Source organism: Vidua chalybeata, chromosome 4 (genome assembly GCF_026979565.1).
Source record: "Vidua chalybeata isolate OUT-0048 chromosome 4, bVidCha1 merged haplotype, whole genome shotgun sequence".
Taxonomy (NCBI): domain Eukaryota; kingdom Metazoa; phylum Chordata; class Aves; order Passeriformes; family Viduidae; genus Vidua; species Vidua chalybeata.
In genome coordinates, this window is record NC_071533.1 from 29,697,062 (window position 1) to 29,720,258 (window position 23,197).

At 42.3% G+C, this 23,197-nt stretch overlaps 2 protein-coding genes across 10 annotated transcripts in view; both read left to right on the forward strand.

Moving 5' to 3' along the window:
* The window catches only part of ARFIP1 (ADP ribosylation factor interacting protein 1), a 40,627-nt gene extending 38,381 nt beyond the window's left edge, over positions 1-2,246 (forward strand). For all 9 annotated transcript variants that reach the window (XM_053940987.1, XM_053940988.1, XM_053940990.1 and 6 more), the window contains one exon: positions 657-2,246. In XM_053940987.1, coding sequence (XP_053796962.1) covers positions 657-812 — 156 coding nt within the window. In that variant the 3' untranslated portion in view covers positions 813-2,246. The remainder of the gene's footprint in view (positions 1-656) is intronic.
* Positions 2,247-12,149: 9,903 nt separating this feature from the next.
* The window catches only part of FHDC1 (FH2 domain containing 1), a 32,210-nt gene continuing 21,162 nt past the window's right edge, over positions 12,150-23,197 (forward strand). Inside the window, exons 1-3 of the mRNA XM_053941553.1 lie at positions 12,150-12,766; positions 19,536-19,597; positions 20,118-20,220. Coding sequence (XP_053797528.1) covers positions 12,284-12,766; positions 19,536-19,597; positions 20,118-20,220 — 648 coding nt within the window. The 5' untranslated portion in view covers positions 12,150-12,283. The remainder of the gene's footprint in view (positions 12,767-19,535; positions 19,598-20,117; positions 20,221-23,197) is intronic.

A 23,197-nucleotide genomic window follows, 5' to 3' on the forward strand; every position in this document is an offset into this window, starting at 1 on the left:
CTTGTTATCATAGAGAAAAACAGTGGTGCCCTCCAGCTGCCCTTGTGCTCTTCTGCCCAGGTTTTGGTTGCTGCTGTGACAGGTGTATTTTATGACTACTTTTCACAAATCTTAGAGTCGAGATATTGACAAAGTGCTGTAAATAATCCTATGTTACAGGAGATGGGCAAGAAACAGTGGTGGGAGAAGGACATCAGTTTAATTAGATTTAGGTGTCTATGAGCTGGAAAGCAGCAACTCTCTGCAAGGGGAGCAATGCAGGAACTGTATACTCAGATAATGCCCTTGCCATGTACTGTTTCAGGGAGGTGCGTCCATTTGGCCTGCAGGTACATATCTTAGAGGTTTGGCATCTCATTTCAAGGCATCAAGTACTTGTAATCAAGTGTTTGATATTTGATAACATTATGCTGTTTAGTGAATTGTGTTTGCTCTGTGCATGCTGAGTTGGTATTGGCTGCTAAACACACTTTATGAAAACTCTGAATCACTTTAATGTTAAAGAAATTCATATTTGCATTTCATATCTGTATTTTTAAGCTTTTGTTAAATAAATCTATAGGAAGTCTGAGCATTTCAAATACACTTATTTCTTTATAACTGTGATGATGTTAACATCAGCCTCCTCCTCTTAATGTCTCTCTCCTTGCCTGCAGGTGAAGGTATTGCACAATCAGCTTGTTCTGTTCCACAATGCCATTGCGGCGTACTTTGCTGGCAATCAAAAGCAACTTGAACAGACACTTAAACAATTCCACATCAAATTGAAAACTCCTGGAGCAGATGCCCCATCCTGGCTTGAAGAACAGTAATCAGATCTTAGAAGAGGACCCAATGTTAACCTAAAATTCTTTAAATCTGAGAATAATTAAGGGTTGGGGTTGAAGGACTGTTGCAGTGATTCTTGAATGGACAGCTTTAAATTTTTTCCCCTTTTATAATACTGTAAAACTGAATTTGATAGGAAAGTGGGTGACTTTAAGGTAACCAAACATAATTTCTGTAATTTCAAATATAGAGCACTCCTTTTGTATGTAAAGGTTGGTGGTTATTTCTGTAATTGGGATGGGGGGGAGGGAAAGAGGGAGGGGAAACAAAACTATTATAGATTTGCACTGACAAATGATGCTTGTGATTTCTGGTATTTTGGTGGCTAGTCAAAATATTTGCAAATGGAGGTTTACATGATTTGTACCAACATCTTGTATTTTATAGATGAATATAGAAAACATCTTTAGTAATTTTCATATGACTTTTAAAAAATGGAGAAAGTTAAAAGACTATTTTGCAGATGAATACTATAAGGCCTATATGTGATATCTGCATATAAGGCAACAGTAGCAGATGACTCATTGACAAGTGGAATTGCAGCAAATGCCTTTTTTAAAAATGTACCTTTCAATCAAAGGGTTAAAAAAACAAAAAAACACTAAAGCAAGAATCACTGTCAGTCTGAGGCTTCTGAGCACACGTTTTTGCTTTGCACCAAGTGGTTTGCTGAATGAGGCCAACCATTAAATGTACTAATTTCATTTAAAATGTTTCTTTCTCTATGAAACAAATACCGTACTAGCCTTAAATCACAGGTATGTGCCTTTTTATAAGATAATATTTTCCACCAGTGTACATAATCTAAGAACCCTTTCATGTAATAGTTTGTCAGTTCCCAACAAGGGGAAGATGCCTGTGTAAATGCTGTGTCATTGTACACTTAGAGCAAGTTAAAGCTTTAGTGAAACTTCTTGGGCAGGTATGATTTTGTGAGTATGTTTTTTCTGTTTAATTGAAAAGCATACTTCGGTAATGGGAGTAAAATGGAGGACGCATTTTTAATTTCTTTATCATTTCTGTAGTCCTTAAATGTAAAATTATATGTCAATTTTATCATAGACATTTTAAATTCAATATATTGGAGTCCTCATTTGCACATGTTGTGTTGCTTTATGTTATGTTAAGTAAAATTAAACACTTCAAATATGTTATTTACAATGGTGTGGATTGTATGATTTATGTACTGTACGTTCAAACGCCTTTCAGCTGACATTCTTAAAGTTTTCAGTGTTTAACACAACTGTAATGTAACTGTAAATCAAACTTTTTAATCATTCCTCATTAAATTCTTGGCCTGACAGAGCCTTCTTTATGTTTTTGTTCTGTCAGAATCTCTTGTAATAGCTCAATTATGTTCCCTGGAATGTATATCCTATGTGAATTTTGTATTCATATTAAACATGTTTGCAGTCAAACTTTCTTGACTTGTGATCATTAAAAGTAGAAGGGGGCTTCTGCAGTGGAAGCTTAGTCCTGTTTTTGTGAGTTGTCACCCCTGCCCAAGAATATCTCATAAAGCAATGCTAGGTAGTGATGCTGTTCTAACAGTGGGCAAGTTCAACTCGAAAGTAAATCCACAGTGAAACAAATCTTTTAATATCTGTGGGTTTTGACTTGAACTTCTAAAGGAAATTAAATTTTATTTACAATTCTTACAAAGCCATTGACTTCCACTGAATCCTGGTACAGGTGTTGTATGGCGGTGCAAGGAAAGTGAGCTGAGTGAGTGTAGGGTTGAACTGGGAAATGCATTATTGCGGGGGTGAAGAATGCAAACCCACTGACCACAGCTGAAGTATTGGGCCTTCAGAACACTGTAGGAAAAGGGTACATAAGGAACATGTACTTTTGGTTTCTCCCTCACATTCATGTGTCTCCTGCCTAGGATCGCTGCTGCTCAGAAGGAACTCCGTCAGAAATGGTAAGAGTGAACTTGAATTTGCAGTTGCCTTAAGAAAGACTGACCAATATGGCATTGTGTAATACTCAAACTTTTGCAATGGCTTAAAACTGCTGGAGTCTCTTCACCTGGAAGAAAAGGTGGGACCAAAATACTACTTGCTAAAACCTGTCTGTGTATTGTTTAATACTGGGGGAAGGAAGAATTACTTCCATTTTGCTCAACAAAGCAATTGTTCTAATGGGTAGCCTCAGTGAGCAGGGCTCTCTGTTCAATGGATCAATAGGTTATTAAACTGATAGTAGCCTGCTGTAGTACTGTAACTTTCTTTGTCACTGCTCAAACACACGTGCTTATGAAATAATTCAAGCTCATATCTTATATTTAAAATTAGCTTTTTAGATCTAACCAAATTTAGAAACATGTATCAAGAGATTGTAAGAGGAAAGATACTTCAGCGTTTCCAATGGGAAGTAATTATGGTTGTCAGGCTTTCTGATTCTCACAAAAAAGCATAAATATCCTGAGGTTATAATGTGGCCTTTATCTAGGTGGACAGTTGTCAGGATGGGGTATTTTTGTTGTTTGTAGAGGAGACCATACCCACCTTGTAGAGACTTGCCTGTGACAGATTTCATCTCTGTTAAATTGTTACATTAATGCTTGTAGTGTTGTGTGAGGTTTCTTAGGATGAAGGACTCAAAGCAATTAGTAACATTTTCAGATATGCTGTTGTAGCTGCTGTACCAGAGACCTGGGCAGCTGTGTTGATTCTCAGTGACCATACTATAACTTAATCTGTACTACTGGCTTGCTTTTGAAACTTGTTGCTCATGTTATTTTGTTCATCTGAATTCTACAAACAGCTTTCTTGATCTAAAAATGCTCTTTGGCCTAATTCAAGCTTTGACAAGCCCCTTACAAAGAATATTTCTGGTTACAAAATCTATCTGTATTTTTATGTGGAAAGAGATCTACACAGGCAGAGTATAGTAATACACCAACATCATTAAAGTAACAGCTTTCTGTTCAATCTTCAGTCAACTGGTTTTCCCAGACACCTTATCTCTAGTCTGTCTGTCCTTTCAAAAATGATCAAAGTAATGTAAAAGGAAAGCTAAATGTTTGTTTCAACTGTGTTTTGAACTGAATGGGGGGGCATTTTCACTTTTTATGCTTTGCTTATCTGCTCTTGTTCCTTGTTGTGGTGTTGCAAGAAGTGAAATGTATTGTAATTACTTAGCATTCCTGATCTGCAATTGTCTTTAGGTTTGGGAGGTTTTTTTAGTCTGGTTATCTTTTTCCATGTTGCATGCTTGGTGTAAGGGTTGTACTAGTCACAAAAAATTTTATATTAGTCATGAATCTTATCATGGTTAGCTCCCACCCTAAAATTAAGCAAACTACTCGTTGCTAAGTTGTGTCAAATTGAAAGGTTTTTTTTTTATTAGAATATCTTTATTAGACAGAGGATTTGACTGCTGCTTGGTTTATATTTCTCTCATTTCTTAGTCTTTGTTGCCCTTTGACATCTTTGTGTTCTATCCGGTTGCTCTGGTGTTAAACGTAGGGATACAAAGAAAACAGAGTTCTCTCTCTGTGACAGTGCTCTTGTTCACCTCTCTACACCTGTTTTCACCAATGTCCTTGCTCTTGATTTCTATGAGTCTTGTGTGGAAACCAAATGGCCAGGGAGATAGGGGGGGTTCCCGTGTTTTTGTCATCATGGCAAAAGTTTGAAGGGAGTGAAGGAAGTAGCTTACCCTGTAGTGTAGGAGAAGCAGGTAGGATGGCTAGTGCCTGCCTTGGAGAAGAAGGGCATAAATTGATGGAGAAGCAGTGGAAATGGAAAGTGATGTGTTGCTGTTTTCATCAGGGTCCCTGCTCTGAGGCACAGAGCAGCAGTGTATGAACCTTGCTCTGCAGTGGCCTTGGACAGAAAAGCTCAGTCTGTGGTTTTCCAATCTTTTGTTTCCTGTGGCTGGGAGTGCTGGCACAGAAGCATTGCCTTTTACACTTCAGCTGCCTTTCTAAAAAAAAAAAAAAAAAGAAGTGTAAGAAGGGAGCAGGATTAGCAACAATTCTGTGCTGTCTGCTCTTGGTGGTGTATCTTTGTAAAGGACTTGTTCTCAGCATAAAGTGAGCATTCAACTTTTTGTAATGGCTGTAGGTGAACAGAACTTTGTTTTCTGAGCAAATATGCTCATACTCATCCCTTGATGAGAATCTGTTTTAAAGAGAATAGCTACTGGAGGAAAAAGAGTATTTGATATTCCAGGAGGAGCAGAAAGAGATCAGGAGAATCTTTGGAGAGTTCCTGTGTAACACTGGTTGGTAGGACTGAGATGGGTCCCAGTGTGGCTGTCTAATAACATTTCTTAATTAAGTGCAGAGATCAGATATAGAACAGAATAAACCTGAAACAACTTTTTAGTTCAGGTTTTCCCTGTTCTTGCTGTTCATGGCAGCATAAATCCATTGGTTCAGTCAGGAGCAGTTCAGCTATCAGAAGTATGTTCCTATTACTTAATGAACAGTGTGTCTTACAGTGCTAATTAAATAATTCTACATCTTGCTGTCTTTTAAAAAATACTAAGGGCTGTAAATTCAAGCACTTAAGAGATAAATAATACTAAAAACTAGTGTTGCCTGTTCAGTTTTGATTTGCCTTTCTTACATATGCATATGCATCATGCTAGTTTTATGTGATGGTGGTAATTAATAACAGGGTTTTGTTTTGAGAGCTTAACTAACAGAGTGCTTAATTTTGAGCCCAAATATAACTTGTTTTTAATGTGACAGGAGTGCCACAATTAACTTTTTCTCCCCTTTTTATCGAAACTCTGTAGAATTGAGGGATTGTAATGAAGATGACACCTTTTTTCAGGTGGTGTAAATTGCTTTATTTCCGTTAGATCTGTTCAGTCATCAGATTTGTGTTCAGCCTAAAGAATTAGAAGCTATGTGCTCTGAAGAAAAGCAGAGTTTACAAAAGACAAGGTGGTTTTTTACTTCTCATAAGAAAAAAAAGCCTTAAAAAAGTAGTTCTCCTGAAAACTGTCTTGAGCATTTCATTAATTAGAAATCTTAAAAAATTAACAGTATGGTTTGATTTTGTAGTATACCAACTCATCTAAATGCTATCTGTTCTAGGGAGGTGCATTTGTTGTTTATTATAGGTGGGGCTGCTTGATCTACCTATTATTAAAGTTGCCTAATACTTCCTACTGTAAAGACCAGTTTTCAGTTGTTTATAACTCAGATTCATTTTAGCCGTGTGAGCAAAATACTTGCCTGTTGAGTGTTACATGTTTAGGTGAAAAAAATGAGCTAAAAATTTAAAATTAATTTGCTAACATATTTTGGAAAAGTTCAGGGAGAACAAACCCACAGGGTGAGGAAAAGTGAAGAGTTTAACTTCACATCCGGACTGGCTCCCAAGTCCTCTGCTGTCCTGTTTGGGTTCTGACTTTTTAAATACAATGCCATTATGCAAGTCTCTTGTTTGGCTTGCTCTTTCCGTCTTTTCCAGAGAACATTTGTGCTCGTGACTGGCAGCAATGAAAACAAGTCCCTTTGGCTCCAGCACAAGCAGTTACAGTCCAAGCAGCAAAGCGCTTCCTCACCGATGACCTCAGGGCTGACCTGACACTCTCGAGGAATGTTCACACTGGCTCAAAGCTGAGCGTGTCCTCTCCAGCTACTGCTAACCCTGGCAAGCAGACATGTGTGCTGTGATGGGAATTGCCTTTTACTGCAGTTGAACTCTTCATTCAGTGAATTTTCAGCTTAAATGACTGGGTTCTGGCATTACATTCCTTAAATTTTCCTTTTGTTCTAATACTGCATTTTAAATAGAGGTGACTACAGCAGGCTGTCTTGCCAGACCAGTAGGTCGCATCTCTGGCTGCAGAACTGTGAGCAGGAATGGTGTAACCTCCGCAACCATGGGCCTGGGCCAGAGGAGGCCACCTGGTCTCCCACTCTTCCTCTGGTTCCTGCCTCCCAACACCTGAGCAGAGTAAATAGCACAGGTGAGGTGCTACACACTCAGGTAAGACATGATTTTGTCCTGCTGCTCTTGCCTTCCCACCCCTGGTTGTGTCAAGGTGATGTTTTCTCTCTCCTGTGCTCAGCTCAGAAGCTCTGGTGGCTTATTAAGCGGGACTGGAAGCGAGGTTTCTTCTTTCTCCCTCCCTCCTTTCTCAGGAAAGGAAGAGTTTCTGTTTCCACCTTTGGAATTTGCCTTCTGTAAAAAGTAGTGTTCAGGTGTGTGGGCTGACTATTAATTGACTTTGAGTGATGTTCTTCACCTTTACTCTTCCTGGGAAAATGTTTTTATTTTAGACATAGGATTCAATCTCTTGATGAAATATTTTAGAACCATTTGTATTTGTTTGCTGTCTTATCAGTGAATGGTACTTTGGCTTTCAGGCATCCACAACTCACATGCGCTGCTGCCTGGAGCGCTGTAACCCAGGGCTGTGACCACATCTTAAATTCGTCTGCGCTTCTCTCACACAGTCCGCTTTAGAGTCACAAGGGGCCCGTCTTGCCTGCTTTCCCCGAGCTTGCAGGGCTGAGCCGGCGGGGAGCGCCGCGGCTAGGGGTGCGGGATGGACCGAGGGATGCGCTTGCTCGGGAAGCGTGGGCAGAGGGCGAAAGGCTTCAGCCGTGGAGAGGAGCCCGTTCCTTCAGCCGAGCGCGCTGCCGGTAGCACCGCTGTCCAGTTCCTATAGAAATAGTTGCTGTGAGTGCGGTGACAGCGTGCGGGCAGCGATGGCTGGATGTGTCGATGGAGCAGCTCACCCGGAGCTGGCTTAGACCCAGTGCCCCCGGAGGCGCCACTGCGCATCTCTGTTCGCCGCGGCGGCGGCACCGGCGCTGGGTCGCGGGTCGCTCTCCTCCCGCACGGGCTTTTCGGTGGCACGGGCCGGGCAGGGGGGATCGAGGCCCCGCGCCCGGGCCGCTCCGGGGCCGCCGCCAGCACCGTCACCTGCCGCGGCCCCGCCCGGGCGCGCCTGCGCTGCCCCGCCCCGCGCTCCGGCGGCGCGGCCGGGCCGGGCGCGATGGGAGGAAGCGGCGGCGGCGGCACCGGACCGGGCTGCGCCGCGTGCTCCCGCGGGCGCCGAGGTGAGCGGGGACACGGGGACCCCCGGGCCGGGTGGGGGCTCCGCGCAGCAGGAGGGGCGCGGCCGGGCAGTGCGGGGGGGTCGCCGCCCTCCTGCGTGGGACCTTCGCCGCCTTCCCGAGGCGCAGGAGGAGGGAGAGCTCCCGGGGAGACGGGCTCCCCTTCCCGCCGGACCCCGGGCCCGGCCGGCCCCTGCCACTGCGGGAGAGCCGCTGCCGCCGCTCCGCTCGCACGGCGGGGCGGGCGCTGACCCGGGCTCCCCGGCTTTCTCCGGCGGAGCGAGCGCTGCCTCCGCCACGTCCTGCGGGGGACAGCGGGTTCGGGGCACTCCCACCGGGCCAGGGCGCGTCTCGGGCGCCGGGGTCCGGCGGGAAGCGGAGGGCAGCGGGCGCGGTGTTACCCCGGGTGCAGCCGAGCCGCCGGCGCCCTCCGCGGTGCCCCGTGGCCTGCGGCGTCGGTGGAAGGGAATTACGGAGTAAGGATCTGTCTCAGCCCTTTGGGTGGTCCCGGCGGCAGGGCCCCCACAGGGCACTTCAGCCTGGCACCTGGTCCGGGCGGAGAACACAGCGGTGGGGCTGAGGGCTCCTCCCGTGGGAACCCTTTCCCTGCGGCGGGGCGAGCGCGGCACCTGGGAAGCCGAACAAAAAATAGCCGGAGTCGAGCCCCTCGGCCAAGCGCCGTGAGGTCCCTGCCTGGCCCGGGCCGGCTGGCAGGGACGCGGTGCCAGCTTTTGTGGGATGCATTGAGCGGGGAAGTGCGAAGTCGCTGCTGCGTGTTCTTTGTAACCCGCAGATTTTGGCAGGATTAGGGGATGGTTGTCGGCGTTTGCAGCTTCTCTGTCTGCAGTCAGCAGCTGGTTGCTCCCTTTGCCTTTTGTAGTGCTTTTGTTGAGACAGGGACACCCAAGTGCTGTAGTTGGATTCGGCGTTGTTCTCATGAGAACTTGGAGGGCGCCTGATAAAGAAACGTGGGCAGGGGAGAACATAAGGTGTGAGTTAAAGGGAGTCAGTCATGTCTTGCAGCATGAATTATGAAATGCCCTTCAGTGTGTCGTGCACCTCACCTGTTAATTTGTGTATGCAAGTACAATCTGTGTCCGTCTCAGTGGCAACTGCCTTTTTTGCAAGAAACAAATTACTTTAGAGTGTTTCTCTTACCTGGGGAGAAAGTTGTCCCCACCCTCTAACTTTTAAATTACATTTCCAAGTTAGATTAGCTTGGCTAAAACAATGAATGAGACAAAGAAATAAAATATTTCTTTTATGCCAAATATGGACACAATTAAAACATGCAGTAAAGACATTATTTTAGAGCTTTGGTGCTTCTCCAGCTGTTTTGGATAACAAACATGCAACAATGAGGTATAATTGCAATGTCTTAAACGTTTGTTCTTTGGTTCTTTTTTTTTCCCCTTTAATCCTTTGAAAAGTGTGAAGAGGCTCCTTAGGAGTTAAAATTTTGCTTGGCTTCTATTACACATCTCAGTCCCAGCGTGTCTTGGTAATCTGTAGCTCACAGTTGGAACGGCTGGTTGTTCCCCACCTCCTCTTGCTGTTCTTCCTGCTCAGAGGCACCTGCTGATACCAGCAAGCAGCCCCAGAACCTGTCCTGGCTGCTAGCTTCTCTCCTCTCCCACCCACGGTAGTGGTGGGAGCCTCCGCTGGGAACAGCTTTGAGCCGCTCCTCCGGAGAGGCAGCATGAGAAGGGAATTTTGACCAGTCTCCTGGTATCTGGTAACTCGAGACTGCCATCCTCTTACAAGCAGGTGACCTCTGTCACCTGGATCGTGCTTATCTGTCAGAAAACAAAGCTGAATGCCAGCCTTTATGCTGTGCCTTTCCTTTCGTGCCTTCCTTCCAAATGCTGATTCCTCCCCTTTCCTGGTTCTGGCTATTACCTCAGCTAAAGCAGTACAGGGCTCGTTGGATTGAAAACAGTTTTTCCTGTTCTATCTATCTTTACATCTAGGTTGGGATGTTTTCTTCCCCGTGCCTTCTCCACTCCTTTCACTAGGAGTGTCCCATGTCTAGCACAGAAGCAGTCAGGTCTGAGATCAGTCGTTTTTCACTCCTGTGTGTTAGTGCTGTGACTCTGATGATTCATCTCCTACAACTCTGTTCCATTAGGATTTGATCCTGTTTTTCCTAAAGCATAAAGATTTATTGAAAGTCTCAAAATGAGGTTCTTGAATGTTGCCTAGGGCATGGTCGGTCAGTCTGTCTGTGTCTTTTTTTGGTGAATGTGTGGGAACCCAAGTTAGAAAATAATAATGTTGAATACTGCTTTGTATGATGGTGGAAAACTAGCTAATACATTTTTCATTTTTAAATAAGTAGTAGGGAGGAAAAGTGCTTTTCCTATTTGAGTATTTCTTTAAATTAATGCAACACTTAATTGCTTTGAGTGGTTAATCTCCTTCCACCACCTTGCACCTGCTTTTTTATGCCTCTCTGCTTCTATGATCATGAATTTGGGAGGAGAGGCATGAACATGCAGAGCCCTGTAATAGCAGCTGGGTATTAATGCTGACTTAAATTTGAAACACTCTGTCCTGTACTTTCTTTGTAGCTTCTCTTCTTTTTACCATGCCATTAAAATATTTTCCATCATGCCTGTGATTTAAACCTCATACAGGCTTTTATATATGTTTTCTATTCTTGTAAATGCCCAGATAACGTAAGGTATGAGATTGGAAAATCTGAAGCAGGAGAGAGAAGTTCATTGCTACCTGAGCAAGGTTTTGAGAAGAAAAGGTACGGTGGATGCTTTTGTGTTGTTTTCCATTGATTTCAATGAAGCTGTGAGTGGCTGAGTCCTTGCAGACCAGGAGAGAATTTGCCCTAAGGCTTGTTTCTGTGACTTGGGTCTGTTTGTTCATGTATGGTCTAGTGATGGATCTCTGGCAAAAATAGTGAAGTTTTTTCATCACTATTATACAATGTCAAATTGATCTGGGTTGCTATTAGCTCCGTGTGAACCCTGCTGAGGAGGCATACCACTAAGTCAGTGCCAAATTTCTGATTTGATGTTGTTCTTGTGCCAGTGCATTACTTGAGCTTTTTCTGGTGAGTTTTCCTGAGACTGAGTTTTGCTCAGGGGCTGTCTATCTCCTATCTAAGTTTGTATTGCGTGCCATCTTTGAATTTTAATTTTTTTTTTTTTGTAAATTCCCAAATATTTTTTTTGAGATAGCTTCCAAATTTCCATAAAATCATGAGATTCCTCATTGGAATGTAATTGAAACACTTTAGTTTTTCTCTGAGACTTATGAATCAAATCTGTTTCAATAGATTCAGCTTTTCAAAAGTGTGTGGTTTGTGGAAGTCATGCTCCTACCTGAAGGTTTGCTGCTAATAACAGTATTTTTATTTAGAAGGTAACAGTATAAGAAAAATGCTAAAATCCATTGCGATTCCTGTTGTTTTATGAGATAATCCAGAGGTTAAAACTTCCCAAATTATTTAAAGCTTTGCATATGTGCAATGCTTAGGATGTGTAGGGTCCTGTTCCTCCTACCAGTTTCTCTGTCCTTTCTCTCCCTCTGTTATTGAAGAGGCACTGTTAACCTGGATGCTGAAGTAAATGATAAAGGACAGCTTGATCAAACTGTGGTCTTTCTTCTCTGAGTGTAGTTTGGGAGGTGGTGCAGCCAGACCAGTAATATTTTTAAGTTCATGCTCAGCGAACACAGAGACTTTAGGGACTGTATGCTATTTTTGCCCTTATTGACATTTGTGTGAAAAATACAAAGGCAAAAAAAGTAGTACACTAGGCTAGACTGTTAAATCATCAGCAATTTTTTAGCTATTTTAACTCAGTTTGGATTTGAACCATGGGTTTAGAGGATTCAAGCAGGTTCTGTTTGATGCAGTTAATCCAGTACCATAGTTAGTACTGTGTGCAGTCAGCTTTAAAAGCATACCTGAAATTAGCAGTAGAATAATATTTGTTTTAATAATTTGAGATAAATATATTCTTTTATAAATTTGCACTGAATGGAGATTAATAGGTAGTTTGGATACCTACTGTGGGTGATTTAGAGGTATTCTTGTGTTTATATATGTTCTTGAAATCTAAGTACCTGAAGCTGTTTGAAATCTTGGTGTGGATAAATGTTAAACAATTGCCCTGTGAAAGGCTTTTGAGTCACTAAATTTCCCTTCTGGATTGAAAACTTGATAGCTGTTGTACCTCAGTTTTGGTGTCTTTTCAGTGCGAGGGACAATGTCCAATGTGTGTGATCTGAGTGTCCCTATTGTCCTTTGTCGCAGGTTGCGGAGATGGTACAGTCCCCTCTTGTGCTGCCGCTGCTGGCAGATAGGGCTTGAGAGAGCGTGATCCCAGCGGCTGCCGCGCTGACTGTTCAATGCTTCAAACCCATCCAAGGAAGTAACACTCTCCCCTTGGGGGAGGCTGTAAAATGCATGTTATGAATTGTCTCTCCTTGGTCAATGATAAAGAAAATGGGGCTATTCCAGTTGCAACGGGATTGATGAGCGAGGATACGACGACAGCGCCTCAACTTTCTCAGCCTGCCCCATCATCACCTCCTGCGCCATGTCCCCTCACAGGGGCTCCCCCAGCCCCTCCGCTCCCCCCGGGAATGCCGCCCCCACCACCACCCCCTCCTCCGCTGCCTGGCCCCAGCATACCTCTGCCTCCACAGCTGGTGAATGGGCACGACAGCCACGGCAAAAAAAAACGAATGCGAAGCTTTTTCTGGAAAACTATCCCTGAAGAACAAGTCCGTGGTAAAAACAATATCTGGACAATTGCTGCAAGACCACAGTATCAAATTGATACAAAGACAATTGAGGAACTTTTTGGGCAGCAGGAGGAAGCCAAACCCCAGGACTCCCGAAACCGATCTTTAAAATCTTCATTTAAAGAGACTAAAGAGGAGGTAAGAATTAAAGTAAAACCTCTTTTTTACATAGTACTGTAGGAGTTGATGTGAATTCTGCCTCGCCTTTTTCTCTTTCTCTGTCATGTTTCATCCTTATGGCAAATTTGTCTTGATTCAAAGGAGAGGGGAATGATGGGAAGCATAAACTCTTTGTTCTTAGTGGCACATATTTATTTTTCAAAGAGCTAACTGTGTTTTATTATTTTAACTTGCTAAGTGCTGTGATTTGATCACCTGTTAAAATAAATATGAATAAGCAGAGGGAGCTGAAAGCATCTGTATTTACTCATGTTGGATAGCCCTTGAGTTTCCAGTGTGGAACAAAATTGTGTTGTCTCTCCAACTCCTGCTCTGTGTCTGTGATGCAGGCAAGATGTTGTACATGCAAACATGTACCAGGCAGGAGAGAAGAGAGTCCTATTTGCAAGGGTTAATGCTGTATATGCCCACAATATCCTAGAGACATCAGGAAGGGAAGTGCCAGTATGGCAGCAAGGATATAGAACATAACATAGTGATTAAGAATATTTGTTATTTGATAATTTTAAAGTTTCCACTTTCATGAACATGACTTTCCTGCTGGGAAAAACTTCATCTTCCCTGCTTTTTCTGGACATGAAGATAACCTTTCAAGAAGGTCCCAAGATTGCCACTGATTTCTGTTCTGGTGGTGAAGAGTACTCTGTACCGAGTACTCTCAGGTTCAGACACTTTCCAGGGAAGTGATAAGTAGCTTTTCTAGTTCTTAAACCCTCATTTATAGACAGCCTCTCTGTGAAGCCTGAATTGAATTGTCTCAAGTGATCTTTCTCTGAAGTAATTGGAGGGCTGAAATGCAGATTTAATCACTAGTGTGTGTCTACGTATTAGCTTGTGTATGTTAGCTTGTAAACAAAATACAGAGGGCATGGGGTTAAGAGATGTAACAATGTATCAATTTTTAGTGAGAAAATAGGAACATGAAGTTGATGATATCTTCCAGGATTCAGGAGATGTCAAAATAAGATCAGAAGGGACAAGATGAGAAACCAATGCACTGATAGTATGTGTGTTGTACATATTGAAATTTAAGGTTTAAGAAGACGTGTGTATTGTAGGCTCTGAAACCCTGATGTCGGGAAGTAGTAATTGGGGCCATCACCAGAGGTAGTCATTAACCTGTGTGCTGTTTTCAGGCTATGTTCATCTTTGAATCAGGAGTGTAGTGAGTGCACTTCCTGTGCCGAATACAGATGTACAGAGCTCTGGCCTCCTTTGTTTCCTCAGAGGCTCCCCCTTCCAGGACTACTGTGTGATAAAGATCTAGTTCTAGTAAATATGACAGTAAGTTTCATAAACTGAATGTGGCCCATAGTGTGCAATAGGTAGGTCAGAGAAAACCCCAGTGTGCTCTAGAACTCATGCAGTGGTAGAGATTAAAATCAGAGGCCTGCAAAACCAGGGATTCTCCAAGATACAATGCCTTGGAAACAAACCCCTGCCTTGCTGGAAGTTATGGTTTTCATGCGTTTGTCTGGAGTTGATGCCTGTGCACCCTGGTTCAGGGCTCCCGTAGTGACTTTGCACGTGGCAGGTGGTGAGGCAGCAGGACTTGCCTCTGAGTGATGCCACTTAAGTAACAAAATGTTCCGCTCACTCGCTAAGCTTTGTCAAGCATGCTGCAGCAGTGTGTCAGTGGTGAGCAATTTCTTATGTGTTAATAGACTTTGCAGTCCTATCTGCTTAGCAAGGAGGGGAGGAGATAATCCTGAGGAGCTGTGTGTTATTGGAAGTGTGGAAGTACAGCTGGGCAGCAGCTCACGTGCTTCACCCTATGGCAGGCCTGCTTCAGCAAGGGGCTGGAGATGGGAGCACAGGCCTTGTTTGTGACTCCAGCGATTGTCGGCTGCCATCGGTTGTTTCAATGTGGATGGTTATCCTCAGCTCACTCTGGTAAAACCTACAGAGGCTGACAGGAGCTGGGGGCAGGCTGAGGTGTGCGGAATCAGTGTGACCTTGTGGAGGGAGTGTTGGTGTGGGGCTGAGGGAGCTCTAGTTCTGCTTGTGGCCGTTTCATAAACCAGCAGGGGCAGGTGGATAAGGCATTTTGTGTTTCAGTACCTCCGTTCCTTTTGTGTACAACACAGTTGATTTTAGAGAGTGCTTTATGGTCTAACAAAGAAAAATGTTCTTAGATGTTTACATAGTGGAATTAGCCTAGTTGGTGTAGTGTATCAGCAATGAATTTTCAAGACGACTTCAAGTGCATAAATCAACTTTTACTTAGATCCAAATCTGAAAAAAGCAGCATGTGTCCAAAGTGCTGTACAGAAGGGCAGGGCCAGAGAGTGCTCTGTTGTCCCTATGGCCTCCCTCTTGGTGCAATGGTATAGCTTCAGTTGAAGTGGTGAAGAGTTACTCTTCAGCCAGTGTTGAGGGCACTGCCTTACAGACTGGAGAAGATTTGGGGTTTCATACCTTTGCCAGAGATCACTATTGATTATGAAATCATGAGCAGTTTTGGTAAAAGTTCTACGCATGTAGGTGCTTACAACACTGCAAGTCCTTTTAATTCCTCACTTGACAGTGATTTATACAGGGAATTTATGTGTAACATAATCATTATAACAGAAGTCCCTTTTGAGGCTTGAGTCAAACTCCTACAGCAAATGCTTTCCTTTTTGTAAACAAGCCCTCACCAAACCCTTAGGAGATTAATTAACATGTTTCCTTGACTAGAGGCTTAATTTGCCCTATGGTTCCATGTAATTTGAGGCTGTGAAAAATAAGGGGTGCAAGGTTAAGTTTACACGCCAATTTACTTTCCCCATCCTTCAGTGGTGTCCCAGTGTGGTACAACAGGCACCCACCCAGGCTATAGTTAGCCTGGCAGTGGAGTGGGCAGAACAGCTTCTTGTCAGCCAGAGGAACTGGTCTTGCTTTCTCCTTCAAACTGTGCCTCTGCTCCTGTCTCTCACCTTACCCCACCTGTCCACTGGCTCTGGACAGATATTGGATAATGTAATACACACATTACACCCTCTGTAAACATATTTAAATAAGCAGCTCAGCAGAGTGCTGTGGGGTTCTTAATTTGTTTTCTACGGGAGCAGTTTCTGCTCTTCAAGTGAGGTTCGATGACTCTGTGGAAGGATGCAGTGAATTTCAGAACCTGTGCAAAGGGGCAGTGAGAAGAGGAGAGAGAAGGAACATGGAAGGAGGGAACAGGATGCCTCTTGCCCCCTCTTCTTCTCTGTTTTCCCTGTGCTGGCTCTGATGCTTATTCCACCTTCTTGAGAGCTGATTCAACCTGTTAATCTAGAGAAGAACTAACAGCAAGAACCAGATGAGATGAGTACCAGTGCCTGCCTAAGGGAAAGAGCAGGCTATGAACGTGACATGGGAGGATGACACAGAGTGGGGACAGCCCTTTAGTAAGCTGCTAAATTCACTCTGCTGCACCGTGACTGCAGGCCTGGAATGATGATGGTTACTATGTTGTAATGTGAAGTGGAAGCTGAAACAGGAAGTTATTTATATCCTTCCTAACCTTCAGCATCAAACCTGACTGCCAGGCTGTTCCATGCTTGCTGTAATTTGTAAACTGTGTCCCACCATGTGAAACCCCATTATTCTTAGGCAAAGAAAACCTACAATATTTTGTTTTACTGACCTGTTATAAATCTGCTTTGTTGTGTTCCTCACTGATGATTTAATGGCAAGAAACTCCTGTTGCATTTCTCCAGTCACTACAAAGTCAGTTTTGATGTGGGTCTTTTTGTGTCTCCCAGAACACTCCTCTGAATCTTTCTGATTGCAAATTCGTGTTGGGGTTCAGGAATAAATATCCTCATACCATCAAGACAACTTCACCATGGTATTCAGGCTAATTTTCCCCTTCTCATAGTACCTTGACAACTGAGTATTGCTGTGGTGGGTTAACATTTGTCAAACTGAGGCCTGTTACCATATGGTCTGTGCCTCCTGCAGATTTTGGAAGTATGCTGGGTTGAATACTCTGGTGATGAAAAGTGGATTAATGAGTGAATTGCTGTCCTTGGTTTAGAGATTGCACTGTTTATCAAGTAGATGTGGCAAGTGATGTCAAGTGACCTCTGATGTTTTACATGGGCTTGTAAAGTGCAGGTGTGGAGATGGTGGAAAGTATCTGAGAGAATTGTAGTATTTCCAGTTTCAGAGTAGAGGATGAGAATGGAGAAAGTTCTCCTGAATTCATGTAAAGTAAATCATAAGAAACCATATGAGAGGGTTTTTTTTGCTATGGAGAATCCCAGTGGGACTAGGAATGCCTGTTCCCAATTCTCAATTACAGTCCAGTGTAACTTTTTGAGTCAGGAAGTCCAGAGGTATTGGTGGACAGTGCTTCAAAACCTCTTTGGGTGGCAAACAGAGACCTGAAACATGCTGTGCTGGCAGCAGCATTGATGGCGTGTGTGAACAGAAGACAGGAGCACACTGAGCAGAATTTAGAAAAAGCTGTGGTAATGTTCAAAGGGTAAAAAGCAACAGCAGACAGTGCTCTGCATGAACGAAATCAAATGAAATCTCAGTGAAGAAGAGTAGACATTGTGAACAGATGTTCAGGCTGAAGTTATGAATCTAATATGCAACTGAATGTGGGATGGAAGATACTGTATTTGTGTGCAAGGAATACGAACTTGTATTTATGGAGTAGCTGCCAGGTTTTCCTTTTCTCCTCCTTGTGCTCCCATCTGGAAACTCCTTGAAGGTAGTTATGTAATGACAGCAGTTCCAAACACTTTTGATAAGCTTGAATTAGACACTAAGCAAAGAGTGACCAAAAAAAATGAGATTTGTTCTGATTGCGTGGTTAAACAAGAAATCAGAGAAAAAAATAGAGTACAGTCGTATGCAGAGCAAGAAGTGTATGTAAAATCCTGGTACAGCTGTGACATTTTTTTGTTGTGCTGATAAGACAAATGCAGCTGTATATGTTCCCCATTGTTGTCTTTCTTCGAGGGAAGATATTAAAAAAAAAATTATGTAATTTGTTTGAAGTTGTACTGTAAATCTGAGTTGTGCCATGGAAAACAAAGGTTTACTCATCTGACGATCAGTCTCCTTATAACAGTTACTGACTGTGATTTTAAAAATATACATAAGATTAACTCTGAATATGCTTTAAAAAACCAAACAAACCAAAAGCCAAATTATGGTAAAGCTTATAGGCTTAAACTAGTACGGAGAAACCAGAGAATTAGGGGTGACCGGAGCAATTGGAGACTGGAGCTACAGTTAGAGAGGTCAGTGAGAGGTCCCTGCAGTAAAACATTTGAAAAAGATTAGATACTGCAGGGGGAGAGATAGTTGAACCTGTCCTGCGTTAAGGGGCTTTTCCTTAATGATCTGTTGCGGGCCTCTCAACTCTTAAGATAACAGGAGAATAAACCACAATCTGTCCCCTTATCTCTGCATATGTTAAAGCTGAAGGGCTTCGGGCTACCAATCATCTAATTAAAACTAATATGCTGATATTTCCTGTGTTTTCTAGTCTTCACTGTTTTCAGAAGAGAGGAAATTCCAGAATTTCAGAAAACTTTTCAATATGACTCACTATTTTCAGCAGACGAAGAGGCTGTCTCCTGGGTGTATGTTGAGGATAGCCCATTAATCATCCCTATATTTTCACTGTCACCAGCTGACTGCAGGCTAATTCAATTTCATGATAATGCCAATGTTGCATTTATATATCTACTTCTAATCTGAGCACTGTCACAAAGGTCAAAATGCCTTTCCAGTTGTCAAAACCACAAACACATGCAAGTCCAACAGTAGTCTTGAACATCTATGTGTACTGAGCTCTTTTATTGTAGCCGTCAGGTGAAACTGTTAAGGTGAAACAATTCTCTTGTCCTTGTAAATCTCATGACTTTTGTAGCTGTTATCACCAAAATAGCTGTGGTAAAATTTTAACCTTAAGGACACAATTTGCTAAAACAGGGCAAACCTCTCAGGTTTAAACTCGTATGCTGTTACAGGAAGAAAAACTAGTATAAAAGGGGCACTTGAATTTTAAAGTTTTTTACAAAATTAAGGGAAAATATTGTGGGGTAGGGTTTTTTCTTTCCATCTGCCTAATCTTCAGAATTGTACATGTAAGATGATAGAGCAAACCAACTTTGAAATACAAAGCTGGGAGAGCTTATTATTTATTATGGATTTCTGTTTGCTTCTAGGTAAGCAAGCAGATTTGATCATTAGGTGTTTCAGGGTTTGATTCAAGATTGACTTACTTATCTTCGCCTGAGTCAGTGTGCTGTTAGTTGGCATGACTTAAATCAGTAATGCACCTGACCTCTGCTTAGAAGTCCCACCCTCACATTTGTCACAAAACCCCTGAATTTACATGGGTTTCGAAGTGGGGTATTCACTAACCTTGGGGCCTTTAAATGCAATATAGTGTATTACCTGATAAGCAACATTTTGCAGATGCAAGGTTATGAAATAAGCGAGAAGAATGTTTTTACTTTGTAATGAAATAGAAATATTGATTCCTTCCTTCATTATACGTTGCTATGGAATTTTTTGCTTCACTTGGAGAAAGGTGATGTGAGTGTGCTACATATTTCCCTGGTAAAAACTAGTTTTGTAATATATGAGTTTTGTTGATAAGAAGTGACTCTATATTTATTTGGCCTGGGACTTGGTGCAAACAGTTATCTGTAGCAATTCAAGAAATGATATCTGCATTATATGCTATTTTCTTAAGTATTGTTAGATTAATCTCTCTTGTGTTCTCTCTCAGGTTTCCATTTTGGATGCAAAACGAAGTATGAACATTGGGATATTTCTCAAACAATTCAAAAAGTAAGAATTCTTTGTACTTCTTATAAAATACATACATTGTGCTCTGTTCCTTGTGAAGTTTGCAGTTTTATGCAGTTTTCTCAAAAGTAATTTGACATAATTTGTTTTCTAATATGATTCGTTTTGAGTGCGTTTATGACTTACCATCAAACAGAGTTTGCTGATGTTAATCAGTCGAGGTGAGTTTTCAGGCATGGTTCAGGGAAGCCCTTTTACCTCATGTAACACTGCCTGTGAGCTGCCTTTCGCTGGCTTCCTCTCTTTATAAACAACTAGAAAGGGGCAATGGGAGCAACATTTTCAAGAGCGAGCTGTTTCATTGCGGTCTGTATTCACTGATAACGTTGCCCTACGGTAAAGGCATCACTGAAAATGGTGTCAGAGCGGTGCTGCTGTGGACACTGATGCATCCACAACCTCTTTATAACTCTGCTGAGTAGCCCAGGCATGTTTTTTTCAATCTGTGTAACTGTTCGCCCTGCAAGTGTTAGAAATATGTGTGCTCAATTGTTTTTTCAAGGTCTGCCGAATCCATCATTGAAGATATTTATCATGGAAGAAGTCAGCCCTATGGTTCTGAACTGCTACATGAATTTCTTAAATTATTACCAGAAGCAGAGGAGGTAAATAATGGTTTTACGTGGAACTTATTTTTTGTAGAGTTCTGCTGACTGGGATTCCAACATGAAGCTCTGTAAAAGAGGAATCTCAATGCCTTCCTGAGGCTAGGGAAGAGGGAACAGGGAACCACTGAGTGCAAATGTTTAATCTTCATTTGACTTGTGGTATTGAGGTCGCAGTGTAGTCATTCCCTTCACATCAAGTAAATTCACCTGCTTTTAAGGAGTTGATAAGACATCTTTTGTTTTTATGATGTCCCTTTTGTCCCATAAACAGCAAGACCTGGAGCCTTCCTGTGTGCAGATAACTGCTATAGGGAGTTAGAAAATTCAGAATTGAAGTAAATTCTAAGCAAAGAAATTTAACTTCTTTGGCACCTGCTTCCTGCCTTCCCATTGCAGTGCCTGTGAATTGAATATTGGTAGCCCTGTGCTACTGCCTTTTTGCCTTCTGGTTCACTGCCTGCTTGGTTTTATCTGGGTCTGTTTCTTGGCCTGGTCACTGGGTTTCAATAGGGCAGAAAGGCAGCTCCAGTGTTCAGCACCCATGGAATTTGCTAACATGGCTTAGTGCTCAAAGGAGACATGTTAGAAGGCACAGAATTACCAGCAGTACCTTCTCAATGTTCCTGTGATCACCACATGACCAACATCCAAGCACAGCCTTCTCCCCTCCTAGTCCTAGACTTCAAGTCTATTCACATGATTAAAGAGGTGAAGCTTCATCAACTGACCTGGGAGCCCTGCTTAATGATGTACAGTTCCTTGCCTGCTCACTGTTGGCACTGACCTATTTGTATGTACTTGAGCGAAATGTAAACCACAAACCTGACAAAATTAGCATTAGAATTGCTTGGGTGCCTCACATCAAAGTGAGAGGCTGGAACTTGGGAAATTGCTAAGTTAAGGTCCACATATAGATCAACCTCAGCTCACATGCTTTACCACTTCAAGGTCATACTGTCAAAGCACTTTGTTTCCTCTGTGCAGCAGCAAACCTTGGATCCAGTCATCAGTAGAACATGTTACAGTCTTTTGCTGTCAAATTTATGACTCTAAACTGAGCTGCCTTTGCAGAGAATCTTGTAAAAATTGTGTTACGTTAGTATACTTGATTAATATATCTCTTAGAGTTGGGAGGATATCAACAAGTTACAATGTAATCAATCAAAGAAAATAGATGACAGTAGTTGTTGGACCTCAAAACCATTCCCTCTTCCCTCTTTGTTTGCATTTTAGTACTGCATATTCCATTATATAAACAGAATTTATTTCCTTCCTCTGAAAGTCAGACAGAGGAGAACAGTGGAATACTAACTTGAAAGAGAGTGACTCCTAGCTAACTTTGCGCATAGTCAGAAAATTAGACTGAAATAAAAGTACTTTTTCTTCTTTTCCTGTTTCTGGCTTAGATCTGGTTGATATTTTATGACAAGTGGAAAATCTTTCAGCTAGTGTAGTCTATGTGATAAAAATGTCATTCAACTAGAATTGTAATGTAAGTTGTTGAATTTTATCAGTTTTGTCTGCAATGCTCAACTAGATGCATTAGCTATCCAATAGGTACTGCTAAGAGTGAAAAAGTATGTTTATTTATTTGACAACAGATTTGGCAACAGGCCTGTCCCTCAAGATAGTGGGGCCAGAGAATTTAAGAAGTGCTTTTAAGGAATCACTTGAGAAATTAATAGAAGATATTCTATGATACAGGAGAGTATTAGAAATTGAGGGGCATCAGACATGAGATTTGTTGCTATTCCCAAGGGAAGGCTGGAAAGAGGCTGATTTCCAGTGTGCAAGTGTTTGTATGTATTTGATTAATTGTGTGCATCAGAAACAGGAAAGACTCCCTTTCTTTTTGTTACTCTTCTCATAATTGTTGAACTTTTTTTGATTTTTCCCCTTGAGAGCTGGGTGGGTGGTGGCAGGCAAAACAGGGAGAAAAATCCTGAATGTAAAGCCTGATGCTTCTGCTGGTATGGAAAAAAATGTTTCCATGCCTTCATGTCATCATGCTTGGTGTGAGCAAAGAATAAGTGGGTCCAGTAATTCATTTACTACAGTGGCTTCTAAAATTTTAGTTTAGACAGTTTAAAAAAATTGTTCTTTTTAGGAACCTCAGAGCTTTTTTTTTTTTTTTTCACCATTTTTTCTCTAAATGTATGTTCACTGTTCTTCTGTTATATCCCCTTACTTTTTCTTAGTTTATTGTCTGCCTTCTAGACTGAATCTGTCTCCTAGAATAGTGATTCACTATTTGCTAAGGGAAAGGCATCAGAAGCTTACAACCCCACATACAAATAATCCAGGACCACCAGAGATACCAGGTGGTGTTATTTTTTTCTGCTGTTCCCTCTTCTGTTTAATACTTCCTAATTTCTTTTTGTCATGTCACATGAGATGGCTTTGGCAAGCTGTCAAAGCATTGGCCTGTCCTTGCACAATGTTGCACCCGTTCTCAGCAAGGATTCCCTGGGATTGCCCGTTCGATACTTCCTGTTCTCCTAAAGACCTGCTTTGTTGTTTAAGAGTTGAGAATTGCTCTGAGCAGAGACTTAAGCACTCAGGTCCTGAAAGGTTAGCAGCTATTCAGTTACCAGGGCACATGTCTTGGTGCAACCATGGGTGGGCTTCTGCAGTTGGTGTTTGTAGGCTCCTCCCAGCAGCTCAGGTATTTGCAGACCCATTTGCCTGTATGCACAGGTTTCTTGCAAGCTGGAATGAGGGCCAAGTGCCTTCTGTAGGCTCTGCACCAGTAACTGTGCTTTGAGATGTCTTCTGCTTTTTCTTTTCTGTTTTAACATAAATCCTTAGTCTGTGAAAGTGAAAGGAGGGAGGGGAGTGCCTTTCCTCGTCATAGCTCTAGAAAGGGCAACTCTGGACTATTTTGTTTCTTCTTTTTTACCAAAAAGTTTAAGTTTACAGTTTACCTGGTGTGAATAAGCACCAGCTTTGTACTCCAATTGTATCTTATCTAGAA